Source organism: Panicum virgatum, chromosome 9N (genome assembly GCF_016808335.1).
Source record: "Panicum virgatum strain AP13 chromosome 9N, P.virgatum_v5, whole genome shotgun sequence".
In the NCBI taxonomy this organism is placed as follows: Eukaryota; Viridiplantae; Streptophyta; class Magnoliopsida; order Poales; family Poaceae; genus Panicum; species Panicum virgatum.
Window position 1 is genome coordinate 37,858,379 of NC_053153.1, and position 26,813 is coordinate 37,885,191.

Sequence of the window (26,813 nt, forward strand, 5' to 3'; positions counted from 1 at the left end):
CCTGGCAGGATGACAAGAAGCAGGACCAGAAGGGAAGCAGATCCGACACCACCGCCTCAGCATCCACATCACTCACATCAGCATGAGGCTGGTGGTTCGTCATGGCACAGTGCCAGCACAGGGGAGTGGACACAGCAGGCACCAGGCCGCCGGTCCACCAGTTCCAGCTCTGGTGGAGCCCCGAACCTCATCAGATGGACGTCCTCGTCCCAAGGTTTCGGTGCCATCACCCAGCAGCTAGGTGACTGTGGGTGTAGGGCGACAACATACAGGAGACGCTGAACCAACACATCGACACTACCCAAGCATGGCAGCATCACTCTGGCGAAAGGATCCATGACATGGAGTAGTTGTAGTTGCAGCGACAGGAGGAGTGGAGGGCGTACTGCCGCTGGACGGGTTTCAACCCCGATCAGCCGTAGTAGGCCTGAAGCTAGCTTGGGGGAGGACCCCCACGAGAGGTAACTTGTATGATCTTTACTACTTTCGTAACCTTGCATGAAACCCATAAAAAAATACAAAATTAGAAAACCCATAAAAATTTGCATAACTAAAAACAAATAAAAACTTGCAAAATTTAGAAAACACCAAAAATATTTCTTTTATGCGTAGTAAGCATGGTGTAAGTTTTCCTTGTTGAGATGATGAATAGTTGCTCTGTTAATTTCCTTCATATGCTTAGTTACAACTTTATGCTCTACCTAGTTTTGGGTTTGTTGGATTAAAATGTTCAAACCTTAAACTTGAAACTTGTTGGTAGCAAAAAGCATGATCCAAATCTAAGTTGTTGTGAGCTATGATATGGTTAAGTAGAGTTTCTATGATCTTCTCTTATGTGATACTTGTCATCCGGAGTATTTAATTTTGAAAACACAAAAATATAATAAAGTTCCTCGATGATATGAAAATTCCTATCCAAAGCCATATGATGTTTTTCATTACAAAACCTTCCACATATGCAACTTGTTATCTCATTGAGCTTTGTCAAATAGTTGTGACCCTTAGTGAGATTCATTTCATACTCCCATGATCAAGATCACGTACACGTTTCCACCACATGCTATGCTTCTACACTAGAAGTGAGCAAAATGTCATCCATTCACAAAATAAAACTCCAAGTCCATGTATCACACCTCTCTCAAAAATATGTCAAGGATATGGGGCTATGAGAGAATAAAAAGATGCATACCCAAAGAAGGTATGCCACATGCTTCGGCATGTCAAAAAAAAGGAAATAAAAGATGCATATCCAAAGAAGGTATGCCACATAAGCATGTCAAAAAAAAAGAGATAGCCCCTTATCCAAAAAGAAAGAAAAGGGAGAGATGGTGCATACAACGGAGTCCATACACCATCCACCAAAAATATCCACACACTTGCACATCTTGATCAAAGATTATGACTTGTTTCTCCTTTGGATCCGGTCTTTGACAAAGCAAAAATATGAGAAGCAGGTATGCCTTCAATCCTCCATACCTACAGCTCCACAAAAACAGCCATTAGAGATAGGTCGAGGAAGTAAGGCACAATAAAAAGCCTTGGTAAGGAATCATACACATTGAGCGATCCGAGAGATCATCCGAGGAACTTTATAAATTTCTTTTTGAAAACTTTACAAAACCTCCGGATTGACAGTTGAACTAAAGAGAAAGAAATATGAGCACTCTATGATACCGTTCTGACTCTCACCCGCCAAAGATGAGATGAAGCTATAAGCTCCACAGGAGTAAGGTAAAAGGTAAGAACAAAAGCCAACTTATTCAAAATCAAGATAAGAAGCATTCAGTTGTGCCTAAGTATTAGTTGGAAATTCAACATTGTAGCAACTCCTGATCAACAACAAGTGCCTTGTTTTGCTCGGGACGAGCAAAAGGCTAGCTTGGGGGTGTTGTTGACGGTCGTTAAGTACGAAATATGACCGTCAACTATACTCATAAAAGAAGGAAAACTATACCTCTTACTCGCATATTTGTATCACTAACCTAGCTCCACAATTCTTTTCAAAGATTTATGTTTTCAGGAGCACAAGTCTGGAATAAGAAGAAAACACGACGAATACGCAGACAGAAGTCACAGACGATCACATCCTGCATAACACATGCAAAGGAGGCCCACAAACCAGACCAAACCGACCAACCAAGCCCCAGCACCGACCATCTGACATCAGGACCCACCAGGCAGTGTACCAGAGAAGGACGGTGGCCAGAGGCGGCAACAAGGGTTCGGTCAGCCCCTTATGTCAGCCAAACAGGCTGAGTTTTGGCGGGAAGCCTGATCTTATCCAATAGAGGTCGGTAAGGGATGTTTCCATGTAAAGAGTTGACGGGAACCGACCTCAAGCACTATATAAGGGGCCTCCCACCACTCTCACCACACACACCACTTGAAGGCCTCTCTCTCACTCTCATTTGTGACTTGTACTCCTTAGGATAGTGGAGCTAGGCTAGTACTTCATCTCCTTAGCGAATCTAGTCATCCTCGGGGTCGGCGAGCAATCCTCGGCCTCTGGTATGGCTTTGTATTCCGACTTTCGTTATGCTAATCATATTGAGTTTGTTCTTGGTTATCTTGCTATGTTCATAGCTTGCTTAGCCTTGATCAGTGCTTCATCAAGTTATACTAGTTGCTTGATTAGACCAGATGATCTGGGTAAGGATATCGGTTTGTTGTACTTTCGGGCTTGCCTTAGCATCTTACCTGCCCATCCGAAGGGTGGGGGACCCGGGGGTGCTAGGGTAGTGACCTCATATGCGGGCATGGTGCCCGGGTATGTAGGATCCTTCGGATATGATGGTACTCCATGGTGTGACTGGGGTAGACCGCAGGCGGTGACAGCCCTGTCGGTCCGCCAGGAAGCTGCTTCTCGGTTAGCGTACTCCCCGACGTTTGAGTATCATGTAGGAGTTCATGCAAAGATGAAACGGGACTGGATGTTCTCCAGTGCGGGTCATTCTCCCCGATGTCCCTAATTTCCCGGCACTTGCAGTTCTAAGCATGTGACTAACGTAACTTATCTGCTAACATGAATAGTATACTAGGAATCTGTGCCTATGCTCCCACTAACTTTAGGATTGCTTGTTTATTCTTTATTCATGAGAGTTGGTTGTTCTGTGTGTATCACATTACCCCTGATTATCTATTATTTATCACTTACCCCTGTATAGTCAGTGGTCTTCATCTTACTTCATACGTGTCATGGTTATGAAACTAATAAATAAACTTTACACAACCTAGCCATCCCTTGGGAAAATATAAATAACGACACCCTGAATACTTCCGGGTGAAATACTACAACAGTATATCCGTGCGCTTGTGGATCCTTCTGTAAATGTTAAGACATACCAACAAGGCATTTCCGTGGCGCCGTTGCTAGGAACTAGCCCCTCCTAGTGGCGACGCTAAGAAATGTCAACAAGCATTTCTGGCGCCATTGCCGGGGACTAACCCCTCCTAGTGGTGACGCTAAGAAATGTCAACATGACCTTCAGGAGAGTATCATCTCTCAGATAATCGTTGATCGGAAGATCCGATCCTTGTATTTGCATCCGGGAGAGATGATCAGCCACACAATTATCTACTCCTTTATTGTCCCTGATTTCAAGATCGAACTCTTGAAGGAGCAGAATCTATCGGATGAGTCGTGGCTTAGCGTCCTTCTTGGTGAGTAGGTACTTAAGTGCAGCGTGATCCGTGTATACTATCACTTTAGCCCCAACCAAGTAGAACCTGAACTTGTCCATGGCAAAGACCACGGCCAAAAGTTCCTTCTCCGTTGTGGCATAGTTGAGCTGGGGGCCGGTTAGTGTCTTACTGGCACAAGATATGGCGTAGTGTTGCTTATCCTTGCACTGACCGAGCACTGCTCCGATGGTACTGTCACTAGCGTCGCACATAATCTTGAAAGGAAGGCTCCAATCGCCATCATACACTGCTGAAAAGAAACAGGTGCGTTGCAGAGACCAAATGACATTCACCGGTAGGCGAACGTGCCGTATGGGCAGGTGAAGGTAGTCTTATTCTGGTCATCAGGATTGATAGGGATCTGATGATAACCAGAATAGCCATCAAGGTAACAGAAATAGGAATGCTTGGCCAACCGTTCAAGCATTTCGTCGATGAAGGGCAGTGGGAAGTGATCTTTCCGGGTAGCTTTGTTAAGCATCCAGTAGTCGATGCACATTCGCCAACCAGTAACGGTCCTCTGAGGTATGAGCTCATTTCTCTCATTCTGGACCACTGTCATGCCTCCCTTCTTTGGGACTACTTCAACGGGGCTAACCCATTCACTATCTTGCACAGGGTATATGATACCTACGTGCAGTAACTTCAGAACCTCTTTCTTGACTACCTCCCTCATCGCATCATTAAGCCATCGTTGGTGCTCTCTCGATGGCTTATGGTCCGGTTCCATAGGGATGTGATGGGTACACAGATTGGGGCTGATCCCCTTCAAGTCCTACAGAGAGTACCCAATGACGGATCGGTACTTCTCCAGTACTACAAGGAGCCGCCGAGTCTCACTCTCTATCAGCTTGTCGCTGATGATGACTGGCATGGCTCTGTTGTTGTGAAGGAAGGCGTACTTCAATCCAGGAGGTAGCGGCTTCAGCTCTGGAAGAGTAGGTTGCGGTGGCTCCTCTCCATCCAGCTTACTCTGGCCGTCCGGTTCTAGCTCCTGGGTGAAATGAGTGGCAACATCATTGAGGGAGGGTTGAGTTAGCCCTTCCTGGATGGTGCACACAGCCTCTTCAAGTGGGTCTTGCTCCGATCTAGCTTCCGCAATGTTGTTGCAGGAACGTACTAAGCTGACCGGTATAATTTCTCTGCCAACCTTTACCTCGAGCGTGGCTCGGTCTCTATTGGGGTTGACGAGAGGCTCTATTGGCCTTTCGACTAAGAGGAACTCTACACCTTCAGGGATATCGAAGACGTGGAAGTCTAGGTAGACCTTGTTGGTTTCCCTCATAAAGGGAACAACTCGGAGAATACCTTGACACTCCACGATCTAGCCGTCGATCCATTTCAGGTGCTTACGAGACAGGGTCAAGGGCTGCTAGAGTGAGATGTGGTCTGCCAGAGCTCTGGACATTACATTCACCCCGACCCTTGGGTCGTAAAAGGCCTCTTGTGGCCGGCAGGTGTCCCCAAAAGTGCAGAAGAGAAGTCTGGGATTACGGTAGCTCTGGATGATGCTACCGTAGGATTCCACTTCTTTTATCCATTCCCAGCTCATAATCACAGAAAGACCCTCGATCTGGGAGGTGGCTTCGAGAATGAATGCCTCAGATCATGAGCAAATGCACTTATGTTCCTTCGGCATGTTTGAAACATGGCCGAGTTCAATGTACTCTTCCTCTGAGAAGAGGTCAGGTATGAACATAGGCAATTCTTCAAGGAGTAGCTCGTGATTTGAGGACTTGGGTCAGGTTCGGTGATTTCCTCTATGTGTGGTGGAGGTGGGGAGGAAGCAACGAAAAGGATGTGGAGTGGCTGCCTTCCAGTGGGCGGAACTTCTGGCTCAGGAGGATCGTCAAAGACATCGGTGTACGGAGTAGAGTTAAGGACTTTCTCTAGGATGGTCCTAACTTCAGTCGCTGTCTTATACATGACCGATCCCTCGGAAGCGAGGTTTAAGAAACGCTCGCTTTCCGGGTTGATGCCGTTGCATCATCTCCTCAGCAATTTTGTGAGGGGGACCAGAGGTCGCGAGATGCGCAAACCACGCCTACGCAGCCTCAAGTGATTCATTGTCGCCTTGCTCAAAAGTGAGCAGTTGGATGCGACGCGGGATCACTTTGGGTACAAGGAAAAAGAACAGACAAAACTAGTCCTTCAGCTGAATCCAATCTCCTCCAACTTTCACTGCAGTCCGGTAGTACCAGGTTTTCGCTCTTTCCGTCAGAGAGAACGGGAATAGCTTCCACCGCAGGGTGTCCTAGTTCATTCCGGGTATGATGAGGAGGGAACAATTCTCCTCGAATTCTTGCAAGTGAGTGTAGGGGCATTTGTTTCTTCTACCAGAGAAGGTTGATGCACGAACCATGGCTACGAGACTGGGATGGATCTCGTAACCATCAGATAGGATGGGATGACAGGATGGTGGCGGTTCCATATACTCGCGGTATGGAACTGCCGGATAACTAGGAGAAAACTCTATGTGGAAAGATGGATGGATGGATGGATAGGTGTACAGCTGAAAAGCTCTAGTACTAGTGTTGCTACCATTCCCCGGAAACTACGTCAGAAAGCTTGTTGGCACTCCTTAGCCTAACAAATTACTCCGCAAGCACACAGAGATCGATTGTAGCTTTCACCAGGTGAGTAAGCCCGAGATATTGAATCCAAGGAACGATAAGCGTTGACCAGTGGTCTGGAGCGTTTTAGCCGGACCCGCTAAGGAGCAGAGGTACGAGGGTAGAGGGCTAATCTCCAGATAGAATCCTAATTACTAAGATAACTTGAAAAGCTACTGACTTGATCTGCTTCGGCGGCCTAAGCGAAGGGCTCAGAAAGGGATGAGAAGGGGCCCAACATACTTTCGGCAATCCTACTGCTACGAAAGCACCCGAACGTGGTGGACTACTAGGGTCGGACAAGGATGTCACCACTTGCCGCCTACCACTGCGGTATCGTGGGGTGGAACACAACTCGAGGTAACAACCAAGCCTAAGCACCACGCCTAAACTATCGAGTTACTGACTTCTGCCTCGTGCTAAGGCAAGAAGAAACCCCAAATGGATAGAACTTGCTATCCACGCAGACAAGGGATCCCACAGATCAAAGGGAGTAACTAAGCAAGTAACTTAAGTAAAAAGTAAACTAGCGAGGAACTGAAGATAAGCGAGGAAAACTTACTCGATTATAAGATTCCCCCGAGGTGGGTACAAGATGGGGTAAGGTCGAGAGAACTCGACTCCGCCCCTTTAGCCCGGCTTCCGCCAAAGCTCTCACCTCACACTCTCCCTATTCTACTTAGGATGAAACTGAAATTATGAGGCACTCAAGCTCCCAAGGTGTGTGTTACAAGTGAGGTGAGGGGGTCCTATTTATAGTGTGCCAAGGTCGGTTCTTGACGGTTATTTCAGGTAGCGCCGGTTGTAAGCAACAGTGGAGGCGATGCTTGATCTTCACGCGAAAGCTGGACACCAGAGGCTACAGAGTGGGGCCGGGCGGCCTAGCCCGGCCGGCCTGGCCCTGCCTCCATGTGGCACCGCCTTTTCGTGGGACGGTCCTGATCTCCTCTAGGTGTCGGTTCTTCAGGCGGTTTGATCAACCGACCTGGTCTTGGGCCGGGCGGCCTCCTTGGGGCAGGGCGGCCAGCCTCTGGCGGCCTCTCAATCCTCCGTTGCAACAACATGCTACTCTCTGGCCATGGATCAATCCTGGATAGGGTGGATGTTGCATGATTGACCATGGCCCAGGTTGGCTTCTCTTTTGGATATGGGTCCAAGCCTTCCGGGTCCAAGTTGTGTACTTCGGGATTTAGCCCATTGAAATGGCTTGGATTCTCCCTCTATGTGACTTTCGTAAAGTCTCATGCCAAGATTCCACTGAAAGTATGCTGGTCGGCCGGATTCGGGCCTTCCGGTCCAAACAGCGTCCGTTTTGGGTCAAATTTGGATATGTTGTTCCTGAAGTCAAATAAACACCAAAACTTGTGGAACTCATTAGTAGTAATGGTTATGGCATGGTTAGGGCCTATATTTCATGAAATCAGGCGGAGCGTTGGCGGTGAAAACCAACATTATCGGCCGCCAACAAAGAGACATCGTTCCGTGGGTGGTGCACGGAAGAGACTGATGTACTGTTGTTCTTATATGCCCGGCGCTGCGGGTGCGCGTGTGGTGGGACCACGGTTTTGGGTTGGTCGCCAACCGTAAGGCCGGTTTCTATGACGTCCATCATCGTTAGACCGACAGATGTCCATGACATGGCTTCCATACCAATGGTTTCAAAAGGATTCCTATGATCTACATACGGGGCCATAGAGGGGGTTTTCTATGATCTGGATTATAAGTGGTTTCTACTGCACTTGATGGCTGGTTTATACGACAGCCTGGACCATTGGTGTTCCGGTGGTGTAGTTGGGCTAGCGGGGCAGGGTGGTTTCTACGACCGTTGAGGCCTGGTTTCTACATCAGAGTGCACCACAGGTTGTGCCGGTGGCGCGGTCCGGCGGCACCGGGTCCCATGGGCGGGCTAGGGTGGATTCTATGACCGATGAAACCACACTTTTTACGATAGCATGCTTCACAGGTCGCGCATGTGCGCGCGGTGTTGCACGGTTGAGGCCGGGTGGTTTTATACGCCTGATGAAGCCTGGTTTCTACGATAGCAAGATTCACAGGTCGCGCGGGTGCCGTGCTGGGGCAGTCAGGGGGCCTTGGGTCCCGCGCGCGGGGTTGATCGCGCGGGTTCAGTTGGTTTATACGACCGATGAAGCCCGATTTCTACGACGCGCGGGTGGCTGGCGGCGTGGCGGTTCGTGGGGCACTGGACCCATGCGCGGATACGCGCGCGTGCTGGCTGACTGGCTCGGGCTCCCTGGGAAGCCTAGGGCTTCCTTTAGCACTGGGCTATATATATATACCTATGTGTTATTTTACACCCTATGTGTAGAATACTATTCTACACCTAACACCCAACCGACCAGCCAATCCAGTTTCAGCATCCTTCTCAGTAGTTTTAGTTTTAGTAGTTCATTACATAGTCTAGTAGTTCTGTAAGCAGTTTTCAACGTAATTTTCTATTGCAACCATAAATTTTTTATTGCATAGTTTAGGCTTAGTGCTATGTTATTTTCAGTAGTACTACAGTAGTTGGGTTGGCATCTAGCGTCAGTAAATTCCAGTCATTGCTGAAACATATCATGCTCTGAGTTAGTATAGTAGTTCAGTAGTCATTACTGAACATTTGACTACAGAATTACATGAGATTAAATAGAGCTCAGTTGGAAAACTACTCAACATAGTTTGAATAGGCTAATTACTGAACCTTCTAGAGCCAGATACTGATCTCGACGGCTAAGAACAAAACCAAAAGCATGTTATAAACTACTGAAACTCAATCACATGAGTTAGTATAGTAGTTCTATTAGCTTCTAGTATGAGTAATTTTTTTGTTAGATCAGTAGTACCTTGCCTTTTTCTCTTTGGCTCAGTAATATTCCCAACACCATTTTTTTAGCAATTACTAAATGTTAATATTCCCAACACCATTTTTTCAGCAATCCTACGGCAACATACTAAATGTTGATGGCTCAGTAATATCATGCAAATCGAGCATGCAATAGTCAGCTTCTTTGATTTAGTAACCCATCCTGATGTGCTCATGCAGATTTCCATTAGTGAATTGGATCAGTGAGACTGAGAAATGTGTAGCATTGTGACAGTATCAGAAGGGATTTTCCCTTTTTGTTGTGCCATTTTGGTGTTTGATGGATCTTCTAATGCTCCATCTTGGTGGTGTTGATGTAGAAATACGTTTTGTTTCTTTTTCCGACAGGTTCATGTGGGCATGGCTTCGACTCATTGCCTCATCCATAGAACTAACTATTCAGTATTACGCACTTTTTCAGTATGTTTCAGTTTTTGGTGAATTATTTTTCTAGTAACACACCATGTACATGCTTGGATTTAGTAATAGAAGATCCAGTTATTCAGAATTTTCTTTTATGTAATAAATATTCAGTAATTGGATTTAGTAACCGGGAGACTCAGTAATAATATTTAGTATTCTTTTTTACATTGGATGGATTCAGTAACCCGAAGCGCTAGTTATTCAGAATTTTTTTTATATGCATATGCATTTGTGGATACAGTAATTGATAGATCCATCTAATCAGTATGTCACGTGGGTCAGTAATTGTTGCAAATAGTTCATGTGTTTAGATTTGGTAACTGAGAGACTCAATAATAAATTTCAGAAGATTCTTGCATTCAGAAATCCAGTAATAAGTATTCAGCAGATGCTTGCATTCAATAATCCATTTATTCAGTAATAAATATTCACCAGAGGCTTGCATTCAGTAATAAATATTATGTCTGTCTTGCTCTATTTTTTTTCAATGATCTTTTTTAGAGTTTTACTGGTAGCAGGTTCATATGGGCATTGCACCCCTTTCCAACTCATCTCATGACGCATACGACAGTGTACTGAACTTCACAGGGTATAGGATTCCAAATTGTTCATGTGTTTGGATTTAGCAACTGAGAGGATTACTAGTAATTTTTGCAAGCATTTAGTTTTCAGTATCTCAGTAGTTTATGCATGTATTAGAGGCATTTAATTTTTTTAATAATTTTTACTAGCATTTAATTTCAGTAATTTATGCATGCATTGGATGCATTTAGTTCAATGATTTAGTTTTCTAATTTATGCTATCCCCTAATCTAGGCATTTGTGTTCATGTATGCACAATTTTGATTGTATGCTCTAGGTTTTCTCGAGGTATTTTAGAAATGGAGACACACTGATCCCGTCATGCAGGTCGTTAAGCAAGGCAACGATGCTGATATTCAAAATCACATGCCCATTTTTGTAGTCGATTACTGAATATTTCGATACTCTAAACTGCAGTTAAAAATGTTAGCTTGTTAGAGCAGTAGTTTTGTTAGGATTTAGTATCAGTAATTTGGCCATTTTTTAAGTTTAGTAACTAGTTATTATTTTTTTCGATTCCTACGCACTGATGATCTGAACCGAGTACATAGTCTGTAGTCATTACTGAACTACTGGATCAAACAACAAAATACTAGACTATCAAACTACATGAGATTTAATAGAGTTCATTAACTAAAACTACTGAAACTAAGAAAATTTACAGAGTTTCTGCAATTTTATATTCAGTAACTCAAATTAATATTGAATTGGCTAATTTCTAACCATCTAGACTAATTATACTGAACCATCTTGTTTATGTAATTCAATAGTCGATCCTTTGCGTACACATTTAGTTCTCACTTTCATGTAATCTGTTTCCTTTGGTGGCTCTTTTCTCTTTTAGTATGTTCTTTGGCCACTCTTTGATGGTAGATGAGAATGAACTAAAAAATCCCAACCAGTAACACATTCAGTATTGCCCCCTCTGTTAGTATTTCACTAATTCTGTGTTAGTAAATCCCTACCTCAGTAACAGAGTAATTCTTTCTTAGTCTTTTCATCTGTCCCCTTAGCTAGTATTTCAGTAATTCTATGTTAGTAAAACCCCCGCTACTGTGTACCTTAGTAACTGAGTAATTCTATCCTAGTATTTTCTCTATTCTTCTATTTCTTTATCAAATTCATCTCAGTTCAATTTTTCAGTAATTCATTATGTTGCATGTATTGGTTTTTTTTCTTTTTGCAATTTCAGTAAAACTGTGGCTACTACGTACCTCAGCTGATCTATGTTTCAGTAGCCATCGTGTTTGTAGCTCATCCTTTTCGCGCTCAGTAGTCCATCCTCTCATGTTCAGTAGTTGATCATTTTAGCTTGGGTAGTCCAACCTATATGATTCAGTATAGTCTATCTCATCATGTTCAGTATTCCTGATCCATCTCAACATGTTCAACACTCGGATCCATCAAGTTCAGTAGTATTCCATCTAATCGTATTTTATATTCTCCTGGCTCCATCGTTAACAACACCTATGTGAAGAATCAAATATACTTATTTGATTTTGTTCAGTAATATACTTTCTTTTTGTGTATGTCAAGTAACATCAAGGTGCTTCTTTGAAGAATCACTTGAGTCACACGAAGGTGCTGAACTTCATGCTCGAGATGGCTCAAATAAGTGAACAACAACATGAAGATTAGCGTGTACAAAACTGTGTCAATTTTTTTTGTGTATTATAGGATTTTTGGTTGGCTGCTATTTTTGTAACAAGCATGTCTATACATCCATCAAATTCATCTCATGGACCCAACACTCATGTATCCAATAATTCAGTAATCCAGTATCCTTTTTGGTGGGTGATCGTTTATTTTTAGGGAACACACTTGTACATGCTTGGATTTAATAAGAGGGAGATCTGGTTATTCAGTATTCTTTTAAGTACATCCGATAATCCCCCCCTATTTTTTGTACATCCGATAATTTCCCCCCTATTTTTCTTGAGTTCTGATTCAGTAATCGAGAGACTCAATAGAAAATATTCGGTAAATGCTTGGATTCAGAATTTTTTATGTACATCCAGTAATTTTTCCTTATTTTTGTTTGTGACTCGGGATTTTTGACCTACACTTTTTCAGTAATTCATAAATCCAGTAGTCCAGTATTTGAATTCTTGAGTTCAAACAATGGTGCACGCCCTTCATTTCCCAGCTGTTCTAGCACAACTTTCTTCTTGTGCCTCCCCATAAATGAGTAATTGAATTCTTGCCTATTCTTCCTTGTCCTGCTATTTCTTGATAGCAAACCAACAGGCTTGACATCAACTGTGTGGAACTCATGCGCAACATCTAGTGACTCAAAGTTGATCTTTTTGAACTATGAAAATCATTATGGACTACTAAACGATCGAAATACTGATCTACTGGAAAATACAGATGATTGAGAGAGCTCATTATAACTTAACAAAACTGAAAGTCATGCCATATATTACTAAAGTCAATGGCAGCAACATACAAGGAGCTAGATAAGTTAGAATAGCAGCAGTATCATCTCAATTACTAAGAGAAGAAGTCAAGCACTTCAGTAGTTTTCGAATTCCAGTGCAATATTCAGTAATTCTTTCGTCCCCAATCTGAAAATCACGGTACAGCCTCCAGTGGTGGCCTCATATGGTGGCATGCGCCGTCGTTGCACCCCACGGGGTGGGTTGAACTGCCACCTACCCAGCCTCAGAAATACTGATCTGGCCGCGTCTGTGATGTCGCTGCTTCGCCCAGGCCGCCCGCCACTAATCCCCGCGAGGTCGCGCAGCTCCGCGCCGGCCACCCGCCGCTGGTCCTTGTGAGGCCGCGCCGTAGCTCCCGCGAAGATCGCACTACAGCTCCCGCGAAGATCTCGCGCGCCGCGCTCTCGCTGCCCCTGCGCACTGTCGATCTGGGGAGGCACACTTGGGGGAGCCACCGGCCCGCATGCTGCCACGCCGCCGCTGCCGCCTCCGGCCTCGCGCTCCGCCGCGGCCTCCGGCCCCCTGCGTGCTGGCTCAAACTCGCCTCGCAGCGATGTCGCGGGATGCAGAAGGTGGATTGGAGGAGATGGGTCTATCCAGTGGTGGATTCGTGGGAGCCGGATTTGTCTTGGGTTCGCCGGTTGGATGTTTGGGTTCATAGCTGGTTGGGGCGCCGCAGCGGCCTCCGCCCCCGCTGGCCTGCACGCCGACCGCCCAACGACTCGCACTCGCCGCTCGCGCCTCATGCTCGCGATGGAAGAAGCTGGACAGGATAGGTTGACGAGTGCAGGTCGATTGGTTAGCTGATAGTGGGTGTTAGGTTGGGTGGGTATAGAATCTCATTCTACACATATGGTGTAGAATAGCATATATATGTGTGTGTGCGCGCGTATGTGTATAGTATATATATAGAGAGGGAGAGGGAGAGGAAGAGAGAGGGAGATAGAGGGGGGGAGGGAGAGAGGGGGCTAGACGCGCCATTGACTTTTGCGTGCTAGCACATCGGCACACGTGTGGGCTCCGTGCAGGTATTACTGTTGTGGTGCTGATCAACAAGGTGGTTGTGGTGCTGATCAACAAGATGAAAACGTTCCGTTCGTGATGTGAATGACTACTTCCTCTAATTTGACACAACTACCAAGTGAACATAGCGAATAATGCAAAGTGAAAGAAAGTGGAAGTAACATCGCAATTGGAGTTCAAAACAGAGGCGAGGAATTCAATTTTTCAAACTCACCTGGGGCAAGAACGCGATAGCCCCTAATTCTAATTCAAAGTTTCAAACTCACCTGTCCAGTCCCAATGATGGCTGAAACAAACTTTTTTTTTTTGAGATTTCGCTGAAACAAACTTTTTTTTTTTGAGATTTGGCTGAAACAAACGTTGGTTGTCCATAAAATGGGAAAATCACTACACTACTTCAATGCGTCAAGTTACTATTACTTATTTTCCAACCTTATTTTGCAGCCAAAGCTATAATAAATTTGTTAGGAGCGCCGTCCTATGAATGAGAGTCTTTGTCAAACGAAAAATGAAGTTAGATAGACACTAGCAAAGGTTGATATGGACCTCCCGCACAACATACTTCGCTAATCTGCCATCCTATGAGGCAGCCAAGTACTGTCAACCACCTGGACCTACACAGCCAATAACTCTCTGTTGTACAGCTATGCACGAAACATATTACGACATTACTTCAGAACATACAACATCATGAAGCACCAGATACTGTGATCATAGGTCAACTTCTGCGGCATTCACAGTTCCTTCTTGCATCAGGTTCGGTATTGGAGGGGGCACGTATGGCTCAAAGAGCGTGGCGCTGGGGTTCGGATCAAACTGTAATATATTTGCAGCTCGCTCAAATTCCTCCCGAAGTATCTTGATGGTGAACTTGTCAACGACGCGACCGAGATCATGGGAGAGCTCAAATGGATCTTCGATGCATATGAGATGCCTGTCATTTCCAACCCGTCTCGTCCAATCCTTCCTCTCCTTACTGAAACAGTGTCAAAATGATGAGGGAAAACAATGTCTTCTAGCTAATTTGGCATTTCACTATGCAATAAAGAAAATTGGAAGCCTCTGCATTGTCAATTGATTACAGTTCACAAGTTGGATTAATAAGAATGAATACTATCTACACTGAGGCTACAAACATACTATGCTATAACCATTCTAATCATCATGGTGCTTAAAAATAGGGACCAGGAAATAGAAATTCATCACATTAAGAGCGCCTTCAGCAAAATTAAGTGTTAAGTTACATGGCATACCTAATAATCCTTCCAGTACGAATTGATATGACATCCCTTGTGTAATCATGCTCGTATGCCCAGTAATGGAAAAAGGCCCAGAGCAGCCGTGATACGGTGTCTCTGCTGTGAGCACCGTAGTTACTTAGCTTGTCCACTTGGTCGAAATAAGCACAGTTATTTTCATCCACCGTGACAAAATAAGTGGCCTCCATTTCCTGACATTGCATGACACAACCAGTTCGTTAACAAACAAAAAGTAGTGCACCATGGTGCTAAGACATCAGCTCCAGCTTGGATGCAACATCATCATAAAACCAATGTGGAATCTTAGGGGACTATTTGTGCTAGTGAGGGGATGCAAATTAAGTAGTTCAACCTTTTATAGTTGTTAGGTGGACCCATAGTTGAGACTAAATGGAAAGGCCAAAAGACGAAGGATGTTGAGAATACTGACTTCAAGATTTGGTACACGGGGGCAACACCGGGTAGGTATGGTGTAGGTATCTTGATTGGTAGGAGCCTCAAGGATGGAGTCGTAGAGGTTAGAAGGCAAGACAATAGAATTATCCTAGTCTGGATGGTAGTTAGAGATTCGGCTATGAATGTAATCAGTGCCTATGCCCCATAGGTAGGCCTTAGTGAGAGCACCAAGAGGCAGTTTTGGGAAGATCTAGATAGCATTGTTAGTATCATGCCTACTAGCGAGAAACTCTTCATAGGAGATCTCAACGGCCATGTGGCTGCGACTAATGTAGGGTTTGAGCGAGTGCAAAGGGGGGAGGGGGGTGGGGGGTTGGGTATGGCAGTAGGAGTCAAGAGGGGATGTTTTGAACTTCGCGTTGGCCTATGACTTTGATAGAGAATACCCTTTTTGGGAAGAAGGAATCCCATCTGGTGACGTTTCGTAGTGGACAACACTTGAGCCAGCTCGATTTTATCCTTGCTAGGAGGGAGGATAGAAGTGATTGCTTCGATTTCAAGGTGATACCTAGGGAGTGTGTTGTTACTCAACACAAACTTGTGGTGGCGGACTTTCGTCTTTGGGTATGTGTCCACTGCGACAAATGTGCCAAGATTTCAAGAACAAAGTGGTGGAATCTTAGAGGGGAAGCGGCGCAAACGTTTAAGGAGAGGATGCTAGGTGAGGGTCCTTGGAAGGAGACAATGCAGATGACATGTGGCTAAAGATGGCAACATGTGTTCGAAAGGTGGCCTCATACGTGTTTAGCGTGAGTAGGGGAGGCAACACAACAACAACAACAACATAGTCTTTTTTCCCAAGCAAGTTGGGGTAGGCTAGAGATGAAACCCGAAAGAAATAAGTTCAAAGTTCAGGCACATTGATAGCTAGTCTCCAAGCGCTCCTATCCAAAAGCTATCTCTTTAGAGATATTCCAATCCTTAAGGTCTCTCTTAACCGACTCATCCCACGTCAGTTTAGGTCTACCTCTACCCCTCTTTACATTATCGACCCGCTCAAGAACCCCATTACGCACCGGCGCCTCAGGAGGCCTTCGTTGGACATGTCCAAACCATCTCAGCCGATGCTGAATAAGTTTCTCCTCAATTGGTGCCACCCCGACCCTATCCCGAATAACTTCGTTCCGGACTCTATCCCTCCTTGTGTGTCCGCAAAACCACCATAACATCCGCATCTCTGCTACACTCAGTTGCTGGACATGTCGCCTTTTTGTAGGCCAACATTCAGCACCGTATAACATCAACAGACGAATTGTTGTCCTATAGAATTTGTCTTTTAGCTTTTGTGGCACCCTCTTGTCACAAAGATGCCAGAAGTTTGCCGCCATTTCAACCAGCCAGCTGAAATTCTATGCCTAACATCTTCATCAATGTCGTCACCCTTTTGTAGCACCGATCCTAAATACCGAAAAATATCCTTCTGGACCACCACTTGCGCATCTAGACTAACGTCTCCTAGGGGAGGCAAATAGGAGAGAGAGAAAAACACTTTGTGGTGGAATGACGAGGTACAAAGGGCTATTAAGGAGGAGTGTTTCAAGTACCTCCACCTTGACAAGAGTGCAACCAACATCGATCGAGGGCTATAAATTAGCAAAACGGGTTGCAAAGCGAGCTGTGAGTATAGCAAAGGGTAAGGCGTATGATGACCTATATCAGCGGCTAGGCATGAAAGAAGGGGAGAAGGACATTTATAGGATGGCTAGGATCTGCGAGCGGAAGACAAGGGACATCAACCAAATCAAATGTATGAAGGATGGGACAGATCGACCTCTAGTGAAGGATGAGGAGATCAAGAATAGATGGATAGAGTACTTCGACAAGCTGTTTAATGGGGAAAGTGAAGGCCCTACCCTTGAGTTAGATGACTCTTTTGACGATACCAACATACGCTTTGTGAGGTGGATTCAGGAAGCAGAGTTCGGTGAGGCTTTGAAGAGGATGAAGGGAGGTAAAGCGATGGGCCTACCTGTATCCCCATTGCGATGTGGAGATGCCTAGGTGATAGAGTGATAGAATGGTTAACTAAGCTTGTTAACCTCATTTTTCGGTCAAACAAGATGCCTAAAGAATGGAGAAGTATATTAGTACCTATCAAGAGAGATGTTCAAAGTTGTACTAACTACCGTGGGATTAAGTTGATGAGCCATACGATGAAGCTCTGGGAGAGGGTTATCGAGCATCACCTAAGAAGGGTGACAAGTGTGATCCAAAACCAGTTTAGGTTCATGCTTGGAAGGTCGACCATAGATGCGATTTTCTTAATACGACAATTGATGGAAAGATATAGGGAGCAGAAGGACTAGCACATTGTCTTTATTGACCTCGAGAAGGTGTATGACAAAGTACCGAGAAATGTCATGTGCTGAGCCTTGGAGAAGCACAAAGTCCCAACTAAGTACAATACCCTCAACACAGATATGTACAAAGATGCGATGATGTTTGTCCAGACTTGTGATGGCAACACTACTGACTTTCCTGTTAACATAGGCCTACACCAGGGGTCAACATTGAGCCATTATTTATTTGATTTAGTGAAGGATGAGGTCACAAGGGACATATAAAGTGATATCCCTTGGTGCATGCTCTTTGCTGATGATGTGGTGACGAAAGTAGGGCAAGGGTTAATAAAAAGTTGGAGCTTTGGAGACGCACGTTAGAGTCAAAAGGGTTCAAACTTAATAGGACCAAGACCGAGTACATGATGTGCGATTTTAGCACGACTAGGCAAGAGGAGATGTTCACGATGGGCAAGTGGTGGCATAGAAGGATACTTTTCGGAATTTAGGATCGATGCTACAAAAGGATGGCGACATTGATGAAGATGTTAGGCATAGATTTTCAGCTAGCTGGTTGAATAGCGTCAAGCTTCTGGCGTCCTCTATGATAGGAGAGTGCCACAAAAGCTAAAAGGCAAGTTTAATAGGACAACGATTCGCTCGGCGATGTTATACGGTGCCGAATGTTGGCCTACAAAAAGGCGACATGTCCAGCAACTGATTGTAGCAGAAATACGGATGTTGCGGTGGTCTTGCGGGCACACAAGGAGGGATATAGTCCGTAACGAAACTAACCGGGATAGAGTCAGGGTGGCACCAATTGATGAGAAACTTACCCAATATAGGTTGAGATGGTTTGGACATATCCAACGGAGGCCTCCTGAGGTGCCGTGTGTAGTGGGGTCTAGAGCGGGTCGATAATGTAAAGAGAGGTAGAGGTAGACCTAAACTGACTTGGAATAATGAGTCGGTTAAGAGAGACCTTAAGAATTAAAATATCTCTAAAGAGGTAGCTTTGGATAGTAGCGTTTGGAGACTAGCTATCAACATGCCTGAATCGTGACCTTTGTTTCTTTTAGGTTTCATCTCTAGCCTACCCCAATTTATTTGGGAAAAAAGGCTATGTTGTTGTTGTTGCACATGGACCCATAGTTGAGGGACCAAAAGTGAAGTTCTTCCTTCTAAATTCAGTACACCAAACAAGAAATTTAAACAAAGCCAAACAATTGGGGAGCAATTAATGCAAAAGGATAATAATACAGCAACATAAATTTATCGCATCCAACAAAAGTAAGTTTTTTGACGAATAATTTTGAGCATTTTTATAAAAGGTATGAAGATCATTAAGTAAAATTTAGGCAACATACAAAATGACAGCGCAAAAAATATTGATTGAAAACTAGACTTATTTTTGTTGCGTTTCAGCTCAAGCCTACCCGAACTTGCTTGCCACTAGGCTTAGTTGTTATTTGTGTAAAACTAATACACTGTAAAACTAATACACTCTAGTTTAGTTGTTATTTGTTTAAACCAAGAAATGCATTACAACACATATACCTGTAGGCATGGGAGTATTCTTCGCAACTGTAGGAGGTGGATGCACATTATTACATAGCTGAAAGTCAAGAAGAATAGAAGATAATAATATTCAGACCGTAATAATATAAAGATGAGCACAGCAAATTGTTAATAATGTGAACTAGACAACTTACGCATAACTAGAAAGTGTCCCTTGGTAAGTTTCATTTACACGCCGAGATTTAGCCCAATGCTTCACAATAAATGCCAACTGTTGTAACCTTCTATCTATTTGTGCATAATCTCGTAGAAGTTTCGTGTTAACAACTGCCAAAAGATTATTGACACATATATCACAGGAAAGCCCTGTTTCCGGATCCGTAAGCTTCACTATTGGGACCCTTGCTCGAGTTAATGGCTACAAAATTTCATTAACTTGGGTCAGAAATTTAGTACAACAGCTCAAATTCCATACCTATACTGGAGTGGCTCTCAAAGCAATTATAGTATGATATAAAAGTTGATAGTGAGACTTCTTTGTGATATGTTGGAAATTGTTGTATGCTATTTATAAAGGTGAAATTCTTGTAGAAACAAATCAGAAGCATTGGGAAGTTAGTACATGCTATGGCACATAGTTTAGGAAAGTGGTCATGATATCATTCAACTCAAACGATCAGCTGGAATGTTAAGGATACTTGAGCTCACCTGAATATTCTGAAGATTTCCAGCTTGTAGAATGTCTGCCAGTTTCAATATAATATCAACCTTGCTCATTCCCTTGTCATCGATTGAGAGACAAAGATCAATATCACTATTTGAGAAACCGAAAGAATTGGCACATGATCCATAGAGGTATAGTTTTGAATTAGGCCATTCCTTGTTTATTATTCTGCTTAAAGATGTTAACAGTTGCTTCTGCCTTGCGATTTCCTCCTCTGAGGGGACCAATGATTCAAAAATTGACAAGAAACTAGGTGTGAATCGATCTATGTCATATCGACATGGTCTGTTCCTTCTCTGAAATCTTATTCGCTGGTTTGATACATGATGCCCTCTTGAAAAGTCTGATCTGAAATCCTGCAAGATAAAAGAGGACAGCTAAATCTAAGTCACCATAATGTCGAATTTGAAATTAGTAAATTGCAAAATCAGTTATTGAAGTATAAGTCACAACTGCTAGCTGGAAAGGGTTCTTGATAATGCAAATGGACAAACGCCTAAATGCTAGAAGTACGCCTGCTATAAGATTGATTGGCTTGAATACATGCATTTGTATGATCTAGCTTAGCATCATGAATATGTGAGTGTGTTTGTATCTGATCAGCCCAATTAGACTCGAGAACAAGTTCCAACAGCCTCAAGCTTGGCTTGCGTCAACTTGAATGTCTACGCTTACTAGCTCAAATAGCCAGTCAACCAAAGAAAGTCCATATATGCACCGGATACAGTCACCTACCACAAACATGTTCGCTTGGTCTTTGCATCATTGAAAATGTTACTTTATGAGGACCATTACCATGATGCACCATTAAAAATGCAAGCTTAGCACAACATTCATATATAAGTCCAACTTCCCTTAGAGTGAAAAAACGTGCTATCTCCAACCATTCCCCCTCTCCAACTCCCCCCAAACGTACTATTTACTATATTTTACTACCTCCCTCCAAAAGATTCCTCCCCCTATAACTCCTTCTCTCCAACCATTCCCCCCATATCTATTCCCCCTATATACTATCACTCATTAACTAACTATTTATTTATCGTTTTTGAATTTTTTTAAAAAATCATACAGTATTTGTACTGTCATAATACGCATTATCATCATATTACGGGGCTCAAACAGGATTAATATCGCGAAGAAACAGTGTGATTAGAATATAGGGGGAGTTAGAACTCACCCTATATATGGGGGGAGTTTCAACTCCCCCCGTATATAGGGGGAGCTTTGGGGGGAACCGTTGGAGCGGATTTCCCCCTAAAACTCCCCCTACGTAGGGTGGGGGGACTCTTACAGGGAACCGTTGGAGGTAGTCTTGGACCAAGATCTTTACCAGTTCATTCAAGTTAAGTAATTGTGAGACAGCAAAAATAATGTGCGATGCACAAAAGCATGTGGAACACAACATTGAAAATCATCAAAATGCACAGTAACACAAGTGACAATTGACTTGTTAGGGTTTTGCAATTCACCTTTTGTTTATTACTCATATTTAAGACAGTTTTAGCAAAACAAAACTAATCGTAGTGTTTTCTGCATGAAGACTACCTACTCCTGAACATAAAAAAAGAGAAAAATATAGTTTGGACTCATCAAAGAAGTTGGGTTCAAGAATGGAAGATAGGATGGTCCAAAATAGGTATGTGGCGAGGCTGAGGCAGGGAGATTCCCTGTGTCCCCCATGCAGTTTATTCTAGTGATGGATGTCCTGAATAGCCTGATCGAGAAGGCTAGCAATGAAGGGCTGCTGCAACCACTCTCTACATGAAGTATTCATAACCATGTTTCCCTGTACGCCAATGATGTGGTCCTGTTCCTTCACCCGGTTGCCACAGACTTGCATTTGGTGGATGATGTTCTACAACTGTTCGGCACAGCTACTGGTCTCAAAACCAACATTCAGAAAAAGAAGTGTCTCACCTATTCAGTGCTCAGAGCAGGATCTGGTGGTGATGCAGACACATTTTCCTTGTGAAATTCAGGATTTTCCATGCAAATATCGTGTCCTCGCCCTTTCTATCAAGAAGCTGACCAATGCACAGCTGCTTCCTTTGATTGAGAGAATTGCTGATCAATTACCTGGGTAGAAGGCAGACTTAATGAATAGGGCTGGTTGAGCTACATTTGTCCAGTCGTTGTTCACCTCCATCTTGTTTATTATGCCACTGCACTGGAGCTTCCCCGTGGTCTTTAAAAGCAGTGGACAAAATCCATAGATATCTGGGACTTGGTAAAAGAGATCCTGCTTCAACCAGAGGTGGAAGATTTGCACAAGTGGAGGTTTGAGGCACCTGGCCAATTCTCTACTAAATCAGCTTATGAGGCTCTCTTCGATGGAGCAATTCATTTTGAACCAAGCAAGCTGATTTGTAGTACTTGGGCTCCCAGGAAGTGAACTTTTTTTTTTCTGGTTGGTTGCACATAATCGCTGCTAGACAGCAGACAGGCTAGCAAGTCGTGGCCTTCCTCATCCTGAGTGTTGCCCCTTTTCTGACCAGGAAGATGAGACGATTCAACATCTTTTGTATGCATGTATTTACTCCAGGCAATTCTGGCAACAGCTGCTGTGTCATTTCGCTCTACCTGATCCCGCACCACAATCATGGCTGGTTCCTTTGAGTGGTGGCAGCAAGCTGGTTCATCGCTCCACAAAGAAGCTAGATGAGGTATTAACTCACTGGTCATTCTAGGGGCTTGGATCGTTTGGAAGATGAGGAACGATATAGTATTCAATGGTGCCTCACCTAGGATTGATCAGGCTCTTATCCTGGTACAGGATGAAGCCGATCTCTGGATGCTTGCAGGCATCAAAGGCCTAAGTGGTCTGGTTGCTGCTCAACCTGGTGGTTAGCAGCGTGTGGGTAGAGTGGTCGCGTCATGTTAAGAATGGGCGCCTATGTAATCTAAAGACCTCAGGGGAGGTGTGGTGTGTGAATGTGTGTGTATACGGCTATATAGCCTTCTTTCTTCTTTTTTAATGCAATGATAAGCAGCTCTCCTGCATATTCGAGAAGAAAAAACTAGTGAACCTAAGCTTTATCAGTAGTTTACAGGTAACTGCATCACATTCCAACACAGTTGCAAGATGCCACTACAATTCGAGGTAGGTGTAAAATGTCTGCACTAGTATTACAAGACAGCACTATTGTTTATTGTAACAATTTTCACCACTCGTCATCTCCCAATAAAATTAATCCAACCTTCGTAACATTTATTAAAAGGCTATGTTGTTGTTGTTGTTGGTAACATTTATTGTTGCACTAAGTTTTTTGTGCCACTACTCATCATCTCCCAGCAACAATTAATCCAACCTTGGGTAACATTAATGGCACATAGTAATGTGTCTGCTACAATCTATGTGGCTCTCCATCTTCTCTCACCTCATCTTACATCCATGTGTACAAACCAGCAAAAAAATTAGCTCATGAACCTAAGTTTTTTTAAAAAATAAACAGTAATCAATCAGTAAACAGACCATATATAAGCACCATTGCATATATTCATGTGAGTTCAACATGTCAGCTAATTTACAGATTTCAGGTGCAAATTAACTTGTTATGAATACAATTTATCACACTGACAAAGGAAAAGGAGGTTGTGCCATATGCACTTTAATACAGACCACATTATAATGATCGCATATTACTGTTCAATAGCAATATCAAAACGCTAATTGAGTATGCGAACCACAAACAGGCTAATTTTGGCATTATTGAGATATCTCAGATGTTAGATAAATGCATTACTATCCTATCAGAAACAAATTACAAGTCAACTCGGAAACTGGTATTTCTTTGTCACACTGTTCATAAGTGATACCAGATGTGATGCACTTGACAGTAATTATTAACAGCTACAGATGGATATGGTGGGAATTAAGTCAAATTAACTGAGTTGCATTACTTGTAAAATAAATCAATTAGGTGCGCTTATCAGAACCAAACATCATAACCTATATTACCAAAAATAAACCAATTTACCTTACTCCTTGGGACAGTCTTTTTCAATAATACTCCCTTGGCCTCAACATTGTCATCAATCACCAGGCTTTCTGTTATCTGCTCAATTATAGAACCCTCCTCCCCCCAATCATTTTCTTCTTTTTCATCCTGCCCAGCAAATCTAACCTTGCTCTTTTGATATGATACTTCAATATTCTTTGCCTCTGCTACCACCTTTCCATCTATTACATGCTCCAAAACTACTTCCATTAGTCTGCCATCTTCCAAACCATTCACTTGATCCTCCCAGTGACCCACCGGAATTGAACTGCCAGCAGGTACTATCACATGGTGCAGTTCCTTTACCGGTGCCTTACCAAAGGTATCATGGGCATTAGCATTCGGCAGTTTCGGCAAGGCATGGTCCTTTTCCTCCCTAAATCCCTGCCACATCTGCTCCCTTTGTGCCATGTTGGTTAAGAAGGGTCCCTGCTGACCCTGATCACTATGCTGCATCCTGCCTCCTTGGATTGGATGTGCATACTGATCTCCATGTAGCATCCTGCCACCTGTGATAGTAAGTGTATGCTGCTCTCTAAGAGGCATCCTGCCAAACGATCTATTGGTGTTCATATCAGGCGGCGTCTGTGACAAAAGGCGATCCTGCTGCTGCTCCCTGTACATCACACTTTCAGCTGCATCACTACCACCAATATTTGGCATTGCCTGCTGCTCTACATAAGGCATTCTTCCAAGTGCCTCGCGACCACCAGCAAAAAGTAGAGCAGTCTGTAGCTCTTTATTCGACGTCCTACACAAATCCCTGTTACGATGGTGGTTCTGCTCCCTGTTGGGTGCTCCACCAAACGTATTTGAGGCATCACGGGCAGCAGCGGGCGGATGCAACGGCTTGCAGAACCCAGGCGGTGGCGCCCCCGGCCGAGGCCTCTCCGCCCTGACCGCATCCCCAGATCTGCCGCCGCCGCCACCTAGAGCAGCGTAGGGTTCTCCGGGAAAGAATCGGGGATCGGGGAACCGGAGCTGGTGTTGATGCGGCTGCGGGGCGGAGGCGGAGGACCATGCGAAGCTGTCCTCCTGCATCTGTGGCGGGCCGGCGAAGAGGGGGCCCACGGCGGCGACGGCGGGATCGACGAAGAAATGGTGCGCGACGGGGGCCGGGGCGAGCGTTTCAGCGCGCGGGTGGGTAGGGGGAGGGTTTTGGAGGAGGTGGAGGAGGAGGCTGCCGTCGAGGGACGCCGGCAGGGGGGGTGTGGTGGTGGATGATGAGGCGGAAGGGTGGGGCTCGCCGCCGCCGGAGGAAGAGGCGTCAGCCATCGGGGATGCGGGATAGCGGGGGGGGGGGGGGGGGGGGGGGGCGGGGGGATTTGTTGGGGTTGTTCGTCTATTGTTCGTCACGATAATTTCCCGGATTGGTTTTTCCTATACTTTTATTTTCTATCTGCTGTCCGTGCATTACAACAGGCATAATTTTACATACAATAAACAAAATATAATTTTAAATATAAAAAAATAATATATGTGCATGGTAAGAGCGAGGACAAAAGATATACATGTGTGTTGCAATAGGAGTAAAAATTAAAGATAAAAATCTAAAAAACTACCAACAAATAAATAATATTCTAAAAAACTATCAGCAAATAACAATAGTTCCAAACAAATTCGAAGATATGTCATTGTGTCGTCAAAGTCCACTGATTTACCCGTCAAGGGAGGGTTTTGCTGTAGTTATTTTTGAACCCAATTTACCCGTTATCTTAAAAAGAAAAAAAATTATTTTTCCTACCTCTACCTTCACCCGCCACCAAGCTCATCCTCGTATCATTTTTCTTTTTTTTATCTCTACATTCACCCCTGCTATCCAAAAAAGATTATCCTTGTGCACATCTTTCGACCCTTTGAGGTGAATCTTTAGAGCCATCCTTTCTAGAACCCAATTTCTTATCAGGCTACGAGATTCATCCCTCCCTTATAGCACTAGTTCAGAAAAATTCCTTCTTAGGGTTCAGCTATGAGAACCCTACCAGAGGAGGAATCACTAGGCATAGAATGAGTTTGGTTATGCTTGCCTACAACTTGATGCCCTCTGAATGCCCGTTTTTTTATGATCCGACTTGAGGGAAGGAAATCTTGGATCTTATCCGAGAAAATACTCCCACGTTGATCTATATAAATGAAGCCACATTAGGAGGAGAGTGCATTGAGCAACCGATGTCGGTGTTTACCGCCAAGCCTGCTCAGGGACACTCTTAGTAGTAGGGTTTGTAGGTAGGGATCGACTGCTCTGGAACTCGATGGTGCAAGGAACACAAAAATTTAGACAAGTTCGGGCAGCGAGTTGCGTAATACCCTACATCCTGTGTGGTTGTTTGTATTACCTTAGGTGTTGATGACATTTTGAGGGGGCCCTACCCGCCCTTATATATCCGGGGGAATAGGGTTACATGGAAAGTTCTAGCCGAGTACAGTTGGAGTCCTACTACAACACAATCGGGTAGTTTCTATTGTACTGCAGCTAGTTCTACGCCTATTCGGGTAGTTTACAAGAGAGATAAGGTACATCCATGAGATATCCCTTATTCTAGAATATTCTATGCATATAAGCAGTCCCGCTGTCCCGGGTCTGACAAGCCCCCGAGCTCTTCGTAGCCGAGTCCTGCAGACGTCGAGTACTGGCTGGGCGTCTTCGAGTACTTCAAGTAGTCAAAACATCCTTCTGGTTGCTTCTGGGCCTTCCTTCAAATACGCCGAGTAGTCCTTTAAGTACTTCCGGTTGCTTCGAGGCTGTGAGGTGCTCAAGCCTCGAAATCTTAATCATATATGGTACGCGAAGTACTCGCACTCCATATGGAGTAGCCCCCGAGCCTTAGGTTGAATCGCAGAATCAGTCTAAGGGTCACTTCAGTCTTTTTCCTTTATTATTTTCCAAAAAAATTAAAAAATAAATCTCTCATGCACATATCCCGCAGCCCCCGAGCCTTAAATCAAAATCCCTT

General features: G+C 44.1%; 1 protein-coding gene and 1 pseudogene across 1 annotated transcript; one reads left to right on the plus strand and one right to left on the minus strand.

Annotated features, from left to right (window-relative positions):
* The window catches only part of LOC120688999, a 143,611-nt pseudogene that overhangs the window by 101,898 nt on the left and 14,900 nt on the right, over positions 1 to 26,813 (plus strand).
* Positions 14,040 to 25,156, minus strand: LOC120687329 (terminal uridylyltransferase 7-like). The gene is made up of 6 exons (XM_039969303.1): positions 23,839 to 25,156; positions 19,846 to 20,217; positions 19,332 to 19,555; positions 19,177 to 19,234; positions 14,879 to 15,075; positions 14,040 to 14,601 (listed from the first exon to the last, which is right to left on the minus strand). The coding sequence occupies exons 1-6, from the start codon at positions 25,132 to 25,134 to the stop codon at positions 14,337 to 14,339; spliced, it is 2,412 nt and encodes an 803-aa protein (XP_039825237.1). The 5' UTR covers positions 25,135 to 25,156; the 3' UTR covers positions 14,040 to 14,336.

What these genes read in the sequence shown, in the direction of transcription:
- LOC120687329 (XM_039969303.1), bottom strand. Translation starts at nt 25,134, where the DNA reads ATGGCTGACGCCTCTTCCTCCGGCGGCGGCGAGCCCCACCCTTCCGCC. An exon ending in AGACTGTCCCAAGGAGTAAG is followed by an intron (nt 20,218 to 23,838) that starts GTAAATTGGTTT and finishes TTTATCTTGCAG; the next exon opens with GATTTCAGATCAGACTTTTC. An exon ending in CGTACTGGAAGGATTATTAG is followed by an intron (nt 14,602 to 14,878) that starts GTATGCCATGTA and finishes ACACTGTTTCAG; the next exon opens with TAAGGAGAGGAAGGATTGGA.